At 40.2% G+C, this 18,052-nt stretch overlaps 1 protein-coding gene across 5 annotated transcripts in view; it reads right to left on the bottom strand.

Annotated features, from left to right (window-relative positions):
* Positions 1-2,457: 2,457 nt before the first annotated feature.
* The window catches only part of LOC133537129 (rho guanine nucleotide exchange factor TIAM1-like), a 165,045-nt gene continuing 149,450 nt past the window's right edge, over positions 2,458-18,052 (bottom strand). For 2 of the 5 annotated variants that reach the window (XM_061878012.1, XM_061878014.1), the window contains one exon: positions 2,458-5,757. In XM_061878012.1, the coding sequence (XP_061733996.1) occupies positions 5,363-5,757 (395 nt within the window). In that variant the 3' untranslated portion in view covers positions 2,458-5,362. The remainder of the gene's footprint in view (positions 5,758-18,052) is intronic. The other 3 variants (XM_061878009.1, XM_061878010.1, XM_061878013.1) reach the window with 2 other exon arrangements.

Genomic DNA, 18,052 nt, shown 5'->3' with positions numbered 1-18,052 from the left:
TCTCTATTAATGTGCTTGGACACAGAGCTCTGGGAACATCCAACCTCTTTGGCAATGACCTTTTGTGTCTTGCCCTCCTTCTTTAAAGTATCAATGGTCATCTTTAGGACAATTGTCAAGTCAGCAGTCTTCCCCATGATTGTGTGTCATACAGAATCAAAACAAGAGACCATTTAAAGGCTTTCCCAGGTGTTTTGAGTTAGTTAGCTAATTAGAGTGTGGCACCAGGTGTCTTCAATATCTGACCTTTTCACCGTATTCTAATTTTCTGAGATGTTGAATTTAGGGTTTTCATTGGTTGTCAGCTATAATCATCTTCTTTTTGGAAAAAAACACTTGAAATCTATCAGTCTGTTTAGAATGAATGTATACATTCTACAAGTTTGACTTTCTAAATGGAATTAACGAAATAAATCAACTTTTTCATGATATTCTAATAATATGACCAGCACCTGTACACAGCGATCTTGGTTTTTAGCATGCTGTTGTTCCACATTCTTTACGACAAACTGGCCAAGGATGTGGATGCCTTGCCGATCCTCTCGTTGAGATGTGCTTCCAGTGGGAGTTGGCGACGATGGTTGAGCCAAGGTATGTGAACTGGCTGACGACCTCTAGTTCATAGTCGTTGATGGTGATACAGGGTGGTTCAGCATCTTGGGCAATCACATTTGTCTTCTTCAGACTGATAGTCAGGCTGAACTCGTCGTATGCCTTTGCAAAGCGGTCTATCGGCCTCTGCAGCTCTTCTTCTTTGTGCGTGGCCAAAGCAGCTGCAAAAAGCATGTCTCTGATGGTTACATCCCAGACTTTGTTCTTTGCTTTTAGGCGAGCCACGTTGAACAGTCTGACCGAGTGTAGAGGTAAATGATCGGTCGATGATCCAAAGGTGTTCTTCAGCAAAATGGCAAAGAAGATGCCGAAGAGAGTGGGAGCGAGGACACAGTCCTGTTTGACGCCACTGCGGATGTCGAAGGCATCTGACGTCGAGCCGTCATATTGAACTGTGCCTTTCATGCCGTCATGGAACGATGCTCAGGAGAATCTTCGCTAGGACTGTGAATAGCCAATCCCTGCTGACAAGGTCAAACGCCTTGGTCAGGTCTATGAAGGCCAAAAGAGGGACTTGTGGTGCTCTGTGCACTTCTCTTGCAGTTGCCTGATGGTGAAGACCATGTCAAGGGTTGATCTTTCCGAGCGAAACCCACACAGTGACTCTGGGTTCACTCTATCAGCAAGTTTCTGCAGTCTGTTCAGGAGGACGCATGCGAAGACTTTGCCTACGATGCTTAGGAGAGATATTCCTCTGTAGTTGTTACAGTCCCTTCTATCACCCTTGTTCTTGCACAAGGTAACGATGTTGGCGCCCCTCATGTCCTGAAGTACTGCTCCTTCCTCCCAGTACTAACAGAGGAGGTCGCACAGAGGTTCCCTTGGTGTGCTGTCGCCACATTTTATGATTTCTGGTTGTACTGTATGTCATCTTTCCCAGGGGCTTTTCCTGAGGACAGGCTCTCAATGGCCTTCTTCAGTTCAGCCACAGTGTGTTTTTGAAAATCGATTTTTTAAGAGATTGTTATAAAAATATATTTTTATAAGGCTTATTTTAAAATTTTTATTTTGTTGGGATTTTTTTTTTTTTAAATAATTTAAAAAAAGATAATTTTTAGAAAAAATGTTTATGAAAATCTTTTGGCAAATTGATTTTTTAAAAGATTGTTTTAGAAAAATTAAAAAAATTTTTGAACAATTATTCTTTTGAGTTTTCTTTTTTTTAGAATTATTTTTTTCAGAGATTCTTATTAAGAATATATTTTTTTACCAGAATTTTTTAAGTGAATGGTATCAAAACATATATTTTTTTGAGAATTCTTTTGAAAATGTAATCTTGTTGCTGTTTTTGTCTTTTTTAGAAGAAATATTTTTTAAGATTCTTAACAAAACATTTTTATCAGAATATTTTGGAAAATAGTTTTTTTAAAATATTGTTGTAAAAATATGTTTTATAAAAATGATTTGGAAAAATTATCTTTGTCAGTTTTTTTAACTTTAAATTTTTTTTTTTAGGGATTCATATTAAAAACTGTTTTTTCAATTAAAATCTTTTTGCAAATTGATGTTTTAAAAGGTTGTTTTAAAGTCTATTTTTGTTAGTAAAGAATCTTTTTAAAAACATATTTTGAAAATGTATTTTTTAAGAGAGTTAGAAAAACATATTTTTTAAAAGAATTATTTTAAAAATGCATTTTTGTCTTTTTAAAATATATGCTTTTTAAGATTCTTTTTAAACACATTTTTAAAGTCACCTCCATTTCCATCTTCAGAAGTTGTATACAAAACCCAAAACCAGTGTAGTTGTCACATTGTGTAAATGGTAAATAAAAAGAGAATACAATGATTTGCAAATCCTTTTCAACTTATATTTCATTGAATAGACTGCAAAGACAAGATATTTAATGTTCACACTGGAAAAGTTATTTTTTGCAAGCGACAAATACTCATCAAAGACTTATTTGGAACATTTTGCATTTGAACAGGCTTATTGGGAACAGGTAGGTGCCATGATTGGGTATAAAAGCAGCTTACATGAAATGCTCAGTCATTCACAAACAAGGACGGAGCGAGGGTCACCACTTTGTCAACAACTGCCTAAGCAAATTGTTTAAGAACAACATTTCTCAACCAGCTATTGCAAGGAATTTAGGGGTTTCACCATCTATGCTTATCTTTAAAAGGTTCAGAGAGTTTGGAGAAATCACTGCATGTAAACGATGACATTACGGACCTTGGATCTCTGAGGCGGTACCGCATCAAAACGCGACATCAGTGTGTCAAGGAAATCACCACATGGGCTCAAGAACACTTCAAAAAACCGCTGTCAGTTACTACAGTTGGTCGCTACATCTGTAAGTTAAAACTTTACTATGCAAAGCCAAAACCATTTATCAACAACACCCAAAAACGCTTTGCTGGGCCCGAGCTCATCTAATGCAAATCTGATCATCTGATGCAAAGTGGAAAAGTGTTTTGTGGTCTGACAAGTTCACATTTCAGGATGTTTTTGGAAACTGTGAACGAACAAAAAGGAAAAATAAGATCCGGACTGTACTAGGCGCAAAGTGTAAAAGACAGCATCTGTGATGGTTTGGGGGTGTATTAGTGCCCAAGCCATGGGTAACTTACGCATCTGTGAAGGCACCATTAATGCTGAAAGGTATATACAGTACATGTTTTGGAGGAACATATGTTGCCATCTAAGTAACATTATCATAGACGCCCCTGCTTATTTCAGCTGGACAATGCCAAGCCACGTGTTCCAACAGTGTGGCTTCATAGTAAGAGTGTGGGTACTAGACTAGATTGGCCTGCCTGTAGTCCAGACCTGTCTCCCATTGAAAATGTGTGGTGCAATATGAAGCCTAAAATAGCAGAAGGGAGACTGTTGAACAACTTAAGCTGTACATCAAGCAAGAATGGGAAATCATTCCACTTCAAAAATGTGTCTCTTCAGTTCCCAAACCTTTACTGAATGTTGTTAAAAGGAAAGGCCATGCAACAGTGGTAAAAATTACCCTCCGACAACCTTTTTGCAATGGGTTGCTGCCATTAAATTCTAAGTTCTTAATTATTTGAAAAACAAATTAAGTCTCTCAGTTTATTCAGGTGAATAGAAGTTGAAAAGTATTTGCAAATCATTGTATTCTCTTTTTATTTACCATTTACACAACGTGACCACTTCACTGCTTTTGGCTTTTTTAGTTTATGAAGTGTTGAGTGCAAAAATGTCCACAAAATCCTGGGTAGGAAACAAGTGTCTTTATTATGCTATCAATAAGTGTGGTATGTACACTTCAGTAATAATAGAAAACCAAAGCACATTTGACTACAAACTGCACGTCTGTGATTGCTTCAGCACATTTGGAACATCTATAAAAAAAAAAAAAAATCAATTACTCTTGCTAACAAAAACATTTACAAATCAATAAATATGAAAAAAAAAAATCCCAGTGAAGACCATTTGACACCTTTTAGTAGCTCATGTGCAAATCCTCGACAGCGGCGCTCGCGAGAAAGTTGACTATAAGGAAGGAAGGCTGAGAAACATTAAAGAATATTCAAGTCCGACAGGATTATATTTGATTCCCAAACCGTTGACACAAAGTGTTACGATAAATACGCTCTTGAACGCAACAAAAGCGGGCTAATAAAGTAAATATTTGAGTCAACTACGCCAGACAAGAACCTGCTATTATTTACAGCCTAAAAACATATACTTTTTTAATTTATTCCCTTACTTTTTAAAGAAACCAGTTCATACAAATGACATCATTCATACTAATTTCACTTTTATTTAATCAAAACCTGCATATATTGCATCTTCGCATTATTAAAATGAACAAAGTGGGCTCTTTTCACAAGAGATATCATTTTAACTTTGTGTAAAATTATTGAAAAAAATAAACATTGTGAAAAAGTATTTGAAAAAAGTTAACAGATGAATTGTAGCCAGTGTTGATCATGTTGGCATATTTACGGAGATGCTTTTGCTCAAATAAATAAATTAAGAAGTTGTTAAATAGAGTTTAAAATTATTTAAAATTTTAAAAAAATAGAGATAAATTGTAGCTAGTGTTGATAATCCTGGCATATTTACTGACATGATTTTGCTCGAATAAATAAATTAAATAGATATCAAATAATGAGGGTAAAATTATTTGAGATAAGTAAACAGATAAATGGTAGCTAGTGTTTATAATCCTGGCATATTTACTGAGATGCTTTTGTTCAAATTAATAAATCAAATAGTTATTAAAGAGCTCCCTATGTGTGACAAAACTTTCAAATGAAAAATGTGTGTAAATGAAAATACAGTTTTGTATAGTTTTAATGTGTGGATAAAAATAAGAGTTTTGTATATTTTGTGTAAATAAAAATGACTTTTTTACTATTGGAGTAGTGGCCTTTTATCGGCCCTGGTAAAGAGTTACAATTCTGCTTCGGGTTAGACAAACTTTGCAGCGTGTGGCCATTTGTTCCACGCCTGTTGCAGCAAAACCAAATCACTGACAACACTTTTCTTTTCTGTGGAGCAAACGTCTCGTTTGCGTTACCGTCAGCCATATTTTGCTCGCCGTGTGTGTGACTCTGCCTAAAGAAAATAAAAAAACATCCATTTTTGAACTGAAATGAATGAATAAAATGGAATTTTCGCCCAGGCCGAGAAGAAATCAGATGGTAAACATTTGGCAAGGTAGGCGTGGCCTGAGAGCACCGCCCTAGTGTGCAAACATGCCGATGAAAGTGATTGTACGATTATTAGTTCTACGTGATGTTTCCTCGCTCATTGCCAAGAAGATGTGCTTCAGTCAGGCGAGCATGTCGGATGCTCCCGCCGCACCCAGACGCCCGTGTCCTGCTCCATCATGGCCTCTGCTTGGTTTCCCTCCAGAGACAGCGGCGCCAGCGAAGCCTCCAGGTCGGTATTGGCGGGTGCACGCGAGCGTCGTGCTCGCTCCTCGTCCTCGTCGCTCAGGATGTCCGTCTCCTTGTCGGGGTCTTCGTACTCTTTCAGGTCGAACTGCTCCTCCACCCAGCGGTCCGTGTCGCCCGACTCCTCTGATGTCTCCCGTGCTCTGTCGGCGTCTTGAGGCAAGGCGAAGTCCCGCTCGGGCTCGCCGTCGAAAACGATGTCGGTGTCGATGGTGAAGCGGTTCCGCACCAGCTTCCTGCGTCCTAACGTCCTGGTTGGGGCCGACGCTGCCAGGAAAATCACATGATAACTTTTTGCTTCCACTCCATCTTAAAGACAGCAAAACTGACATCATACATGTGAGACATAACCTGTTTAAATGATATAAAGCATGCTCAATGTGAGACATAACCAGATCAAATGATACTGCTCAATGTGAAACATAACACGATCAAATGATATTGCTCAATGTGAGACGTAACGTGATCAAATGATATCAATCAATGTAAGACATGAGGTGATCAAATGATATTGACCAATGTGAGACATAAGGTGATCAAATGATGTTGCTCAATGTGAGACATAATGTAATCAAATTATATTGATCAACGTGAAACATAAGGTGATCAAATGATATTGATCAATGTGAGACATAAGGTAATCAAATTATGTTGCTCAATGTGACATATTTAAGGTGATCAAATTATAGTGATCACTGTGAGACATGAGGTGATCAAATGATATTTAACAATGTGAGACATAATGTAATCAAATGATATTGATCAACGTGAGACATAAGGTGATCAAATTATGTTGCTCAACGTGAGAATTTAAGGTGATCAAATTATAGTGATCACTGTGAGCATAAGATGATCAAATGATATTGATCAGTCGAGACATAAGGTGATCAAATTATGTTGCTCAATGTGAGACAAGGTAAAGAAATGATATTAATCAACGTGAGACATAAGGTAATCAATCAAATGATATTGATCACTGTGAGACATAAGGTGCTCAAATGATATTGATCATTGTGAGACATAAAGTGATCAAATGATATTGCTCAATGTGAGACATAACCTGATCAAATGACATTGATCAATGTGAGACATAACGTGATCAAATGATATTGCTCAATCAAATGATATTGACAAATGTGAGACATACGGTGATCAAATGATATTGCTCAATGTGAGACATAACATGATGAAATGATATTGCGCAATGTGAGACATAACACGATCAAATGATATTGCTCAGTGTGAGACTTAAGGTGATCAAATGATATTGATCAATGTGAGACTTAAGGTGATCAAATGATATTGATCAATGTGAGACTTAAGGTGATCAAATGATATTGATCAATGTGAGACATAACGTGGTCAAATGATATTGCTCAATGTGAGACATAACGTGATCAAATGATATTGCTCAATGTGAGACATAACATGATCAGATGATATTGCTCAATGTGAGACATAACGCGATCAAATGATATTGCTCAATGTGAGACATAACACGATCAAATGATATTGCTCAGTGTGAGACATAACGTGATCAAAATCATATTGATCAATGTAAGACAAAGCGTGCTCAAATGATATTGCTCAATGTGAGACATAATATGATCAAATGATATTGCTCAATGTGAGACATAATATGATCAAATGATATTGCTCAATGTGAGACATAACATTATCAAATGGTATTGCTCAATGTGAGACATAACATGATCAAATGATATTGCTCAATGTGAGACATAATGAGCAATATCTCATAACGATATTGCTCATTATGAGACATAACATCATCAAATGATACTGCTCGATGTGAGACATAAAATGATCAAATGATATAGCTCAATGTGAGACGTAATGTGATCAATTGATATTGCTCAATGTGAGACATAATGTGATCAATTGATAATGCTCAATATGAGACAAAATATGATCAAATATTTTCATCTACATTGAAATACATTGAAACTTCTGACGAGCTTCACGGTGGAAGAGGGGTTAGTGCGTCTGCCTCACAATACGAAGGTCCTGAGTAGTCAGGGTTCAATCCCGGGCTCGGGATCTTTCTGTGTGGAGTTTGCATGTCCTCCTTGTGAATGCGTGGGTTCCCTCCGGGAACTCCGGCTTCCTCCCACTTACAAAGACATGCACCTGGGGATAGGTTGATTGGCAACACTAAATTGGCCCTAGTGTGTGAATGTGCGTGTGAATGTTGTCTGTCTATCTGTGTTGGCCCTGCAATAAGGTGGCGACTTGTCCAGGGTGTACGCCGCCTTCCGCCCGATTGTAGCTGAAATAGGCACCAGCGCCCCCAGCGACCCCAAAGGGGAATAAGCGGCAGAAAATGGATGGATGGATGGATGGATGGATGGATGAAACTTCTGACCTTTTACTTGTCTTTTCACTTGTTATATAATGGCATCATTAGGAAGTAAGAAAATAATTGATTTGATTTTAATGAGTGTACAAAGCAAACGTCCTGACCTCAATTTGGCTCAGTGTGCCAAACACTGCACTAACAGGAAACAGATGTTTGAGCAATAACGAACTTAACAGGAAACAGATGCTTGAGCAACAACCAACTTAACAGAAGACCAAGAGTGGTTCCTAGACACGAGACACATAGCAACTGACGTCAGTCAGTAGACTGACCAATCAGATAACTACTGGCACAGGGTATATAGCTGCTGTACAACAAACTCTCAGACAGATCGCTTTGGGTTTTCCTGGTACTACTGTTCAAGTGTACTATACGATCTACGCTCTCTGCAGACTGCGTTAAATAAAATACTTCTACTCGACTCAACTCCTGCCTCCTCGAATATTTTTCCTGCTCCCGGCCTGGGTGAGACGGCACTGAAAGTGCGTCTCAACAATTTGGGGGCTCGTCCCAGAATCGAGGGAGTTGTGAGGAGAACATCGAGAGGACCATTCGGACCTAAACATTTTTTTCATGGACAAAAGAACAAAGACACTAGCCGGCACTTACAAATAAGGTAAGCAGAAACCTGTTAAAACATATTCTGCATATTGGAAACTACTAAAATAGTGTCCTGTCCTATGTACTTGTAAGAAAACATAAAAACTAAAAGAGTCAGTAGAAGTGTAAATAACTTCGATACAGGAGGAATACACAGTAACCTCGAGATTAGTGTAACTCCACCTGAGATCCGACAGGGTCCAGGAGCGGTTAGTACCGTGGCTGGGTTAGAGTCCCGGGGGTTGAGGTCCCTAAATTCTAGTTGTTGTTACGATATGAAAACTCCAAAAACGTTTGGGAAAATAGGTTTATAAACCTTGGAGAGATTGAAATATCGCTGTATAAAACTCCTCAAAACAACAAAATAGGTTGTTTTACGTGGGAAAAATGAGGGGAGAAGAAAAAATACAGTCGAAGGAAACTGCAGTTTAAAACAGAGACTGAGTAGTCTTTCGATAACAGAACTTTAAGCTAAAGAAAATACTGTGTGGGTATCGAATGTGTATGTGACACTAACTTTGTGTGTGTATTTTAAGTGTTGTTGAGGTAAGAAGGGAAGTGGGGGGAATAAGACTCTGAGTAAATCATTGTGTGAATACTCGTTGTGTGCTGGGTCTGCGGCTGATGAACTGATGGGATACCTAACGGTGCCAACGAACGTCGTTCATTCGCTACAGTTTAGGGCGGGGTGGGCGGTGAAAACCGTCCATATCTGACCAACAGACACGCAGCGAGGGCTAAACCACCCAGTTGATAAGCGAGACGTCTTATCTTTGGAGTAAACGCTGTGGTTCTTGTGATAGGACACCCAGTGTGAGACCGGACCGACCTTTAGGGCCGGCCTAGAAGCTTGTCTCTCAGAGAACCGCAGTGGGCTAACACAGCTATCTCCGGGAAGATTGTTGTCGCAATAAAACTGTGGAGCTCAGAGTCTAGTTAAAAAATGGAAGGAGAGTTTGATAGAGAAATAGATGATGATGGATGGGGCCCGGTCAGCCCATATGTCACCCTATTGACCCAAATTGGATCCACAGCTAATGCCCTAGCTGCCACATCAAAGCCAACAGATAAAGAGAAGAAAGTAACAAAAGTAAAACAAAAATTAGAACAACTTATTCAGGACATGGGGAAAACATTGGAACATATAGGGCCCTTAGGACAATTGATACTTGATAAGATGAACACAGCAGCTATAAAGAGAGATGAAGCGGAAGAGCAGGGAAAGATTGCAGGTTTGTTGCAGAAGTCCAGTTGGAGGAAAAAGGAGCGCGACTGGGAGAAGGAGCGACGGGAGTGGGCTGAACTGTTGATCTGCTGGCAAAGCACCAAACATCTACACCAAAAAGAGCTTCACTCCAAATCGGTAACTGCACCTCATGTCCCCACATGTCCTCCACCCTATGCGCCTCCAAACCACGGCATGTATCCCACATTTTACATTGAAAAAGGCACACTGAACATTGATCCGCCTGGCGGTCACCTAACCGACAAAGAATGTAGCTCGGACAAACTCTCGCTGCGCTCCATTAAATCCTCTACCCCTGCGATGATCCACCGGCGCCTCCCTTATCAGCTGTACGTAAATCACCTCAACCTATTGTAGTAACTGAGTCCGAGGAGGCTGGGTACACTGAATTTATGGATAGACAACTCAGAGAGAGATTTAAAGAAAAACAAGAAAGGTTTTCACAAGCAGTTACTAAGGGTTGATATGATGCAGCTGCGCTTCTGGGTGAGCCGTGAGATAAGAGTTGTCTTAGAAACAAGGGCATCTTTGAGCGTGTTCCGCCTTATCTCTTGGAATGTGCGTTCGCGCACACAAATAGGTGTGTGTGTGTGTGTGTGTCACATTGATAGTTTTAGACGAATGAGAATAAACACATGCCCTTATTTTGTAGAATATCACACACGACGGATGGATGGATGAGTATGATATGCAGTACAATTGGGATGACTATGATTTTCTATATATGCATTAAGTATATAGATATGGGAGGTTTTCTTAAATTTGTAGTTTTATATAAATGTTTTCTGTATTTTTTTTCATAAATTACATTCACTGTATTTATTATTTCTTTAAAATGATTGTTAAAGGACAAGGCATTAAATAACTTTGTGAAACCATTGCAATAAAGTAAAAAATAAAAATAGTGAATATTGTGTAATTTTGCTCTCAACCCAGACAGTACAGGAACTTTAAACAAAAATAAAACTTGCCATTAAAAATATAAATGAATACAATATAGATGTTTCTTGCAGCCCTTTGAGACACTAGTGATTTAGGGCTATATAAGTAAACATTGATTGATTGATTGATTGACAGGAAGTCAGAATACACAACTAACTGATAGACACAAACGATAGTCTCATTAACTTATAGATAAGCCAACACTTGTGCAGTTCAAAGGATTCTTAGATAATCTTTAGTTGATTTAGAAAAGCTACTTAAATATACATAAAATAATGCGTATAAATCGTTGAAATAGGGGTATTGATTAACATTTAATGGGATAATTGATGTTGTGGTTTCAAAACGTGATATGCATGATTGGGCTGAGCAGGATGACGATGATAAGACGGATGACAGAGTAACAAGGAAACGACTCCTTAAAAGTCAAAAGAACCGAAAGGACAAAAATCAGCTAAAGTATATTCAGCAGTGGGTGACCTTCCTTTTGAGTTCCAGCAGGCGGAGAAAAGAATCCGCAACAGATAAGAGACCAGACAGATGGACTCCGATGGTGGACAACGCGATGCTTCAAGGTCAATCCGGGGTGGAAACTGTTTCGCCTGTGCCCACAGCTGGACGCCCAGAAGGGGATACAAACAGACCTCTGCTGGACATAAGTGTCAATGGACAATGTTATCAGTTCGTGATTGACACTGGTGCCACCCACTCATTTCTGAATGCAAAGGTGCCAAAGAAACTGTGTGCTTCCCTTCTGAAGGTCAAAGGCTTCGCTGAGGTCACAAGAAGGTTACCTGTCACCAAACCGCTTCCGGTTCAAATTGCTGGACACACACTGAAGCACCCCTTCGTGGTCGACCTGAACACACCGTGCCTGCTTGGTAATGACCTGCTTTACAAACTGTGCCCTGACATTCAATATCGCACAGAAGGGACCTTCCTGTTGTTACCTGACGGTACAACCACCAAGCTGCGGCACCACTATCAAGGCACCTCCATGAGCATGGGCTCATACCACAGCCTGGAGCACCAAACATGGCTGGCGCCTACTGAGTACCCCAACTCCTGCTGCAACTGTTCTATCAGTGAAAACCCTGGCTGACTGAGCTGTTTCCGTGTGCACCACCACCCAACCCGCCATTTGTTATGATCACAAGTAGACGACATATCAGGAGGCCTTTGACTCCTTTTTATATATATATACATATATGTTGGAACTCAAGGTGTGGCTACTCACGTTGACATATCTGTGCAACAACTAGCATGGTGTAAGATAGACACCAATACAGTCCCACATTGTTCCCTTGCTCTCTGTCCCCCCCTACGGAAACTAAAGACTTAGGTCCAATGATGAAACCACACAAATACCACATTATTAATTGTTTCAGTTGTCTGTTAAACACATAGCTATGGGCTGCACTTTGGACACTGCGGCTGTAGGCTACAAGGAGCTAGCAGCTACACAACAGCTGAGCTAAAACTACACATGACATTTAAGCATATCAAATAATTATAGTTGCTTATTACATGCACAAAGTAGTCAAGACAGAAGTCTAATAGAAAGTATTCGGTAACAAACGTGTCCGCATCATTCAACTTTCTACAACATGAGCTTGACTTAACGAATTAATGCGGCCACCAGGTGTGGTAGAATGTCAAATTACTATTGCAAAAGCATCCGCCATAAGGTTGGTGTTTTTCTAGCATTCGTGTCAACATAAATATAAGCATATTTTGTCGCCTTCACCAGGTTGAATAATTTACTTGACTATCAGCTAAACTTTTTCTTAGATGTTTCTGAAAGTAAAAGTATTACAAACACCTTTGATGTCACTTCTTAAGGCCAGTAAGTCCAAACTACAGGTAGTCCGGAGAGTCGTTTCCTTCTTAGGCAGACAGATCTCACAGGAAGGGTCCGGTTTATCACCAGAACACAGGGACACGATCCTACACCACCCTAAACCCAAAACAGTTAAAGACATGCTTTCTTTCCTTGGGCTTACGGGCTACAGCAGGAATTATGTCGCTAACTACACAGGCCTTACGTCATCCCTTCGGGACCTCGTTCGCGAACACGGCATGCAAAAACTGTCTGCACAGCTTAATTGGACTACGGAAGCTGAGGTTTCGTTTATATCCCTCAAACAGCAACTTTCCCATGCGGCTGAACTTGCGATCCCCGACTACTCCTCCACCTTCTATCTTGATGTTTCTGGTACATCACACTGTGTCAACGGTGTGCTGTTCAAGAAAAAAGGGGGAGAGAGGAAAATATTGATGTACATCAGTACGATGCTCGACAGCATGGAAAAACGTCACCCAACGTGCACACAACATGTCGCGGGAATAGCAAAAATCATACAAAAAACAGCACACATTGTCATGGACCACCCACTGCACGTTCTAACCACTCACAGCGTTGTGGCATACGTCAATTCTGCAACATTCACGCTCACAGCGCTCAGACAGAGGCGACTAGCGAAAGTACTAGAAGCGCCAAACCTGACATTTAAACATGAGGGGGTTAACATGGCAGACCAAATGGGTACAGGTACACCACATCTATGTGCAGACAAGGTTCAGAAAGAGGAAAAAGTCAGACCAGACTTACAGGCAGAATCATTTGAGGGAGGAAGAAACTTGTACACAGATGGGTGTTGTTTCCGACATGAAAAACAAGGCCTAATCTCAGCCTATGCTGTAGTGGAAAAAACAGAATCAGGCGTAAAAACAGTTGTTGCGGACAAAATTGAGGGACCCCAGTCAGCACAGAGAGCAGAAATAATTGCTGTAATCAAAGCGTTGAAAGCAGGAGAGGACCAGGTAATCAACATTTACACTGACTCAGCTTATGCAATAGGGGCGGTACACATAGAATTGCCACAATGGCAAAGAACAGGATACCTTACGGCGTCCAACAAACCCATTAAGCATGAGGCAGGGATGAAAGAACTAGCGGAAGCACTGATGTTACCACAAAAGGTAGCCGTAATCAAATGTAAGGGTCATGAGAAAACACACTCGCACACGAAAATAGGAAATGACGCGGCTGATGCAGCTGATGTACATAATATGATGATGCTCTGCTCTGACACTGACACAACCCCAGATACCGATAGGGAACTTGTACATGTAAAAACGGAACAGAGTAAAACTTCACCGGAGGAGAAATCACTATGGCTGGCCAGAGACTGCACAAAAACCGACGATTTGTGGTGAAGTCCAGATGGCCGGACTGTGCTACCACCTGGAATAAAAAACATAGCACTAACTGAGGCGCACGGAGTGGGACATGTCGGGGCTGCACAGATGCAGAGAAAGCTCGAAAATTGGTGGCACCCATTTTTGAAAGATATGCGTAAATATCATGTACATACTTGCCCTGAATGCACCATGTATAATGCACGACCAACAGTCAGACCGCATCCTGGACGTTTCCCTCTCGAGACGAAAACAGGGAAAGAAATCATCATAGATTACACAGATATGGTGAAATCAGTAAAAAGGTACAGGTATATGTTGGTATGTGTGGATGCGTATTCAGGTTGGCCAGAGGTACTCCCTACAAAAAGGGAAGACAGTAAGACAGTGGTGAAGTTTTTGGTAAACCAGTATATCCCCAGACATGGTTTTCCTGAGAAAATCCGATCAGATAATGGTACACATTTCAAAAACCATGATCTGCAAACGGTTGAAGAAATGCTGGGGTTGAAACACAGGTTTGGTTCGGTCTACCACCCACAATCCCAAGGAAAGGTTGAAAGAATGAACCAAACACTCAAATCTAAATTGGCAAAAATCTGTGCACAGACCAAAATGAATTGGCTAGATGTGCTACCCCTTGCCCTCATGTCTGTTCGAAGCTCAATAAACCAAAGTACGGCCTTTACTCCCTTTGAGCTGACCACAGGCAGGAGGTTTCCAGGGCCCCAGTCCAAGCTTATTGGAATCAAAGGTGATGATCAGTCATTAACCCACACGCAGTATTTCCATGCTTTACAAGCCCTTGTTGCAGAGTATGCCAAGCAGGTGGGGGAGAGAAACAAGGAAGACACAGCGACCCCAAGCACAGAGTGGGTCCTACTGAAGGTGCTCAAGCGAAAGTGGACCGAACCCAGGTGGACGGGTCCATATCGAGTGACTGAACGCACCTCGCATGCTGTTCGGCTGAACGGCAAGGGAGACACGTGGTTCCACTGGAGCCAGTGTGCAGCGGCGGACGCCCCTGCACGCACGTTGAGAGGGACACGTACCGAGTTACGTGAACAACAACAACAACGGGAGAAGACCACCAATCAACAAGGGGCAGAATAATCCCCTGGTGGCATCAGGGTGAGGTAGTCTACCCAAAATCCCTGTGGGAGGAGGTGAAATAGCGCTCCTCTCCTACACGTGGTGTGCCAAACCACCAACCAGATTCGTCGAGGGACCAAGAAGATCGTGACAACCATCGACCTCCTTATTCTCTGTTGGTTTGGGGTACTCATGGTCTTTCTTTGGGCCCTGATACATCTGTCCATCACGGGTACAACTCAAGTTTAAGGTGCCACTAAGTATTAGTACTTAGTCGAATTTTTAAGTAAATATTATACGATGTTTTGATTTGTGATCTCTTTAATAGAGATCAAAAGGGGGATTAATGAGTGTACAAAGCAAACGTCCTGACCTCAATTTGGCTCAGTGTGCCAAACACTGCACTAACATACTTCTACTCGACTCAACTCCTGCCTCCTCGAATTGTTTTCCTGCTCCCGGCCTGGGTGAGACGGCACTGAAAGTGCGTCTCAACAATTTGTTGCAGTGATTTTTAGCAGGAGTGCACTAGAACGTCAATTCAAATTCAATTCGCTATTCTTATTTTAACAGATTCTAAATCAATACATAATTCTCAAAAAAATATATATATTTTATTGAATCTTTTACAAAATTCCTATAACATATATACCTGTAATTATATACTGTTTATATAATTCTCTTTCAAAAATTTTTTTTTTTGCTCTTTTAGAACAATTTTTTTTTCTTATAATTAATAATTATTTTTTTTAATATTCTTATTACAACAAACGTATTTTTTTTAGAAGAATTAATGTTTTTAAGAAAAGATCAGAATAAAAAATAAGAACAAGTAATTAAAATGTTTTATATTTTATAAGAATAATTTTGAAACTGTTTTTTTTGTAATTTTTAGAATAATATTTTTTTGAAGATTTTTCAATTTTTTATGAACATATTTAGAAAATTGGTTCTTATTCAAAATTAGAGATGTCCGATAATCGCTTCTTTTTTTTTTTAACCGATATCCGATATTGTCCAACTCTTAATTACCGATACCGATATTAACCGACACCGATATATACAGTCGTGGAATTTACACATTATTATGCCTAATTTTGTTGTGATGCCCCGCTGGCTGCATTAATCAATGTAACAAGGTTTTCAAAAAAAAATTTGCTCAATTCATGGAAAAAAATGCCAACATCATACTGCCATATTTATTATTGAAGTCACAAAGTGCATTATTTTTTTTTGCATGCCTCAAAACAGCAGCTTGAAACTTGGGACACGCTCTCCCTGAGATAAACTATGAGGAGGTTGAGGTGGGCAGGGTTGAGGTGGGGGATAAGGGGGTATCTGCGGTGTATATTGTAGCGTCCTGGAAGAGTTAGTGCTGCCAGTAATTCTGGGTATTTATTCTGTTGTGTTTATGTTGTGTTACGGTTCGGATGTTCTCCCAAAATGTGTTTGTCATTCTTGTTTGGTATGGGTTCACAATGTGCCGCATATTTGTAACATTGATAAAGTTGTTTATACGGCCACTCTCAGTGAGACCTGTATGGCTGTTGCATAAAGCCATAGATATTATGTGATTTTGCAGGCACGCAAAGGAAGTGCCTACAAGATTAAATGGTGCTCTGTATTTCTCCTTAATTCCGTGTACACAGCGGCACTTTACAAAGTCACAAGTTTTTACTTTTTGAAACAGATACCGATAATTTCCGATACTAGATTTTAAAAGCATTAATCGGCCGATATCGGCAGTCCGATATTATCGGACATCCCTATTCAAAATAAATGTTTTAGAAGAATTATTCTAAATAAGATTCCTAAAAAATATATAAGAATATTGATTCCAATTTTAAAATGTTTTTCTTTTTAAAGATTATTATTTAAAAAATATACCTATACCAATATCTGATCAAGGCCATATCCCAGGGAAAACAGGGGGCATGGACTCGCTGGGAGAATACCATACAAAGAGTCATAACCTGGTCTAACATCTGGCGAACTCAGATTCCTCGTAAGGGCAGCGTATGACACACTGCCATGCCCTCGAAACCTCGCCCAGTGGTTCAGAAGTGAGGGTAAGTAAGTGTTCCCTGTTTAGCAAAGACAATACAGGACTCAAACTAAAATTGGCAGAGCTGTTGGAGAGCTGCAGAGTCCTAATCCCACCTAATACCAACCTCGTCACGTCCGTTGTGTCCTGAGCAAGACACTTCACCCTTGCTCCTGATGGGTGCTGGTTGGCGCCTTGCATGGCAGATCCCTCCATCAGTGTGAATGTGTGTGGGAATGGGTAAATGTGGAAGTAGTGTCAAAGCGCTTTGAGTACCTTGAAGGTAGAAAAGCGCTATACAAGTACAACCCATTTATCATTTATTATCATTTATATATATATATATATATATATATATATATATATATATATATATATATATATATGGGCTTCACGGTGGCAGAGGGGTTAGTGCGTCTACCTCACAATACGAAGGTCCTGGGTTCGAATCCAGGCTCGGGATCTTTCTGTGTGGAGTTTGCATGTTCTCCCCGTGAATGCGTGGGTTCCCTCCGGGTACTCCGGCTTCCTCCCACTTCCAAAGACATGCACCTGGGGATAGGTTGATTGGCAACACTAAATTGGCCCTAGTGTGTGAATGTTGTCTGTCTATCTGTGTTGGCCCTGCGATGAGGTGGTGACTTGTCCAGGGTGTACCCCGCCTTCCGCCTGATTGTAGCTGAGATAGGCGCCAGCGCCCCCCGCAACCCCAAAAGGGAATAAGCGGTAGAAAATGGATGGATGGATATATATATATATATATATTAATGACATTAAACAATGTATGTCCGCTAACTTTTTGCAACTCAACGCCAAAAAAACGGAAACGCTGATTATCGGTCCTGCTAGACACCGACCTCTATTTAATATTACAACTTTAACATTTGACAACCAAACAATTAAACAAGGCGACTCGGTAAAGAATCTAGGTATTATCTTCGACCCAACTCTCTCTTTTGAGCCACACATTAAAAGCGTTACTAAAACGGCCTTCTTTCATCTCCGTAATATCGCTAAAATTCGCTCCATTCTGTCCACTAAACACGCTGAAATCATTATC

The sequence above is a fragment of the Nerophis ophidion genome, linkage group LG18 (genome assembly GCF_033978795.1).
Source record: "Nerophis ophidion isolate RoL-2023_Sa linkage group LG18, RoL_Noph_v1.0, whole genome shotgun sequence".
Lineage (NCBI taxonomy): Eukaryota > Metazoa > Chordata > Actinopteri > Syngnathiformes > Syngnathidae > Nerophis > Nerophis ophidion.
This window is presented reverse-complemented; position numbering and strand designations above follow the sequence as displayed.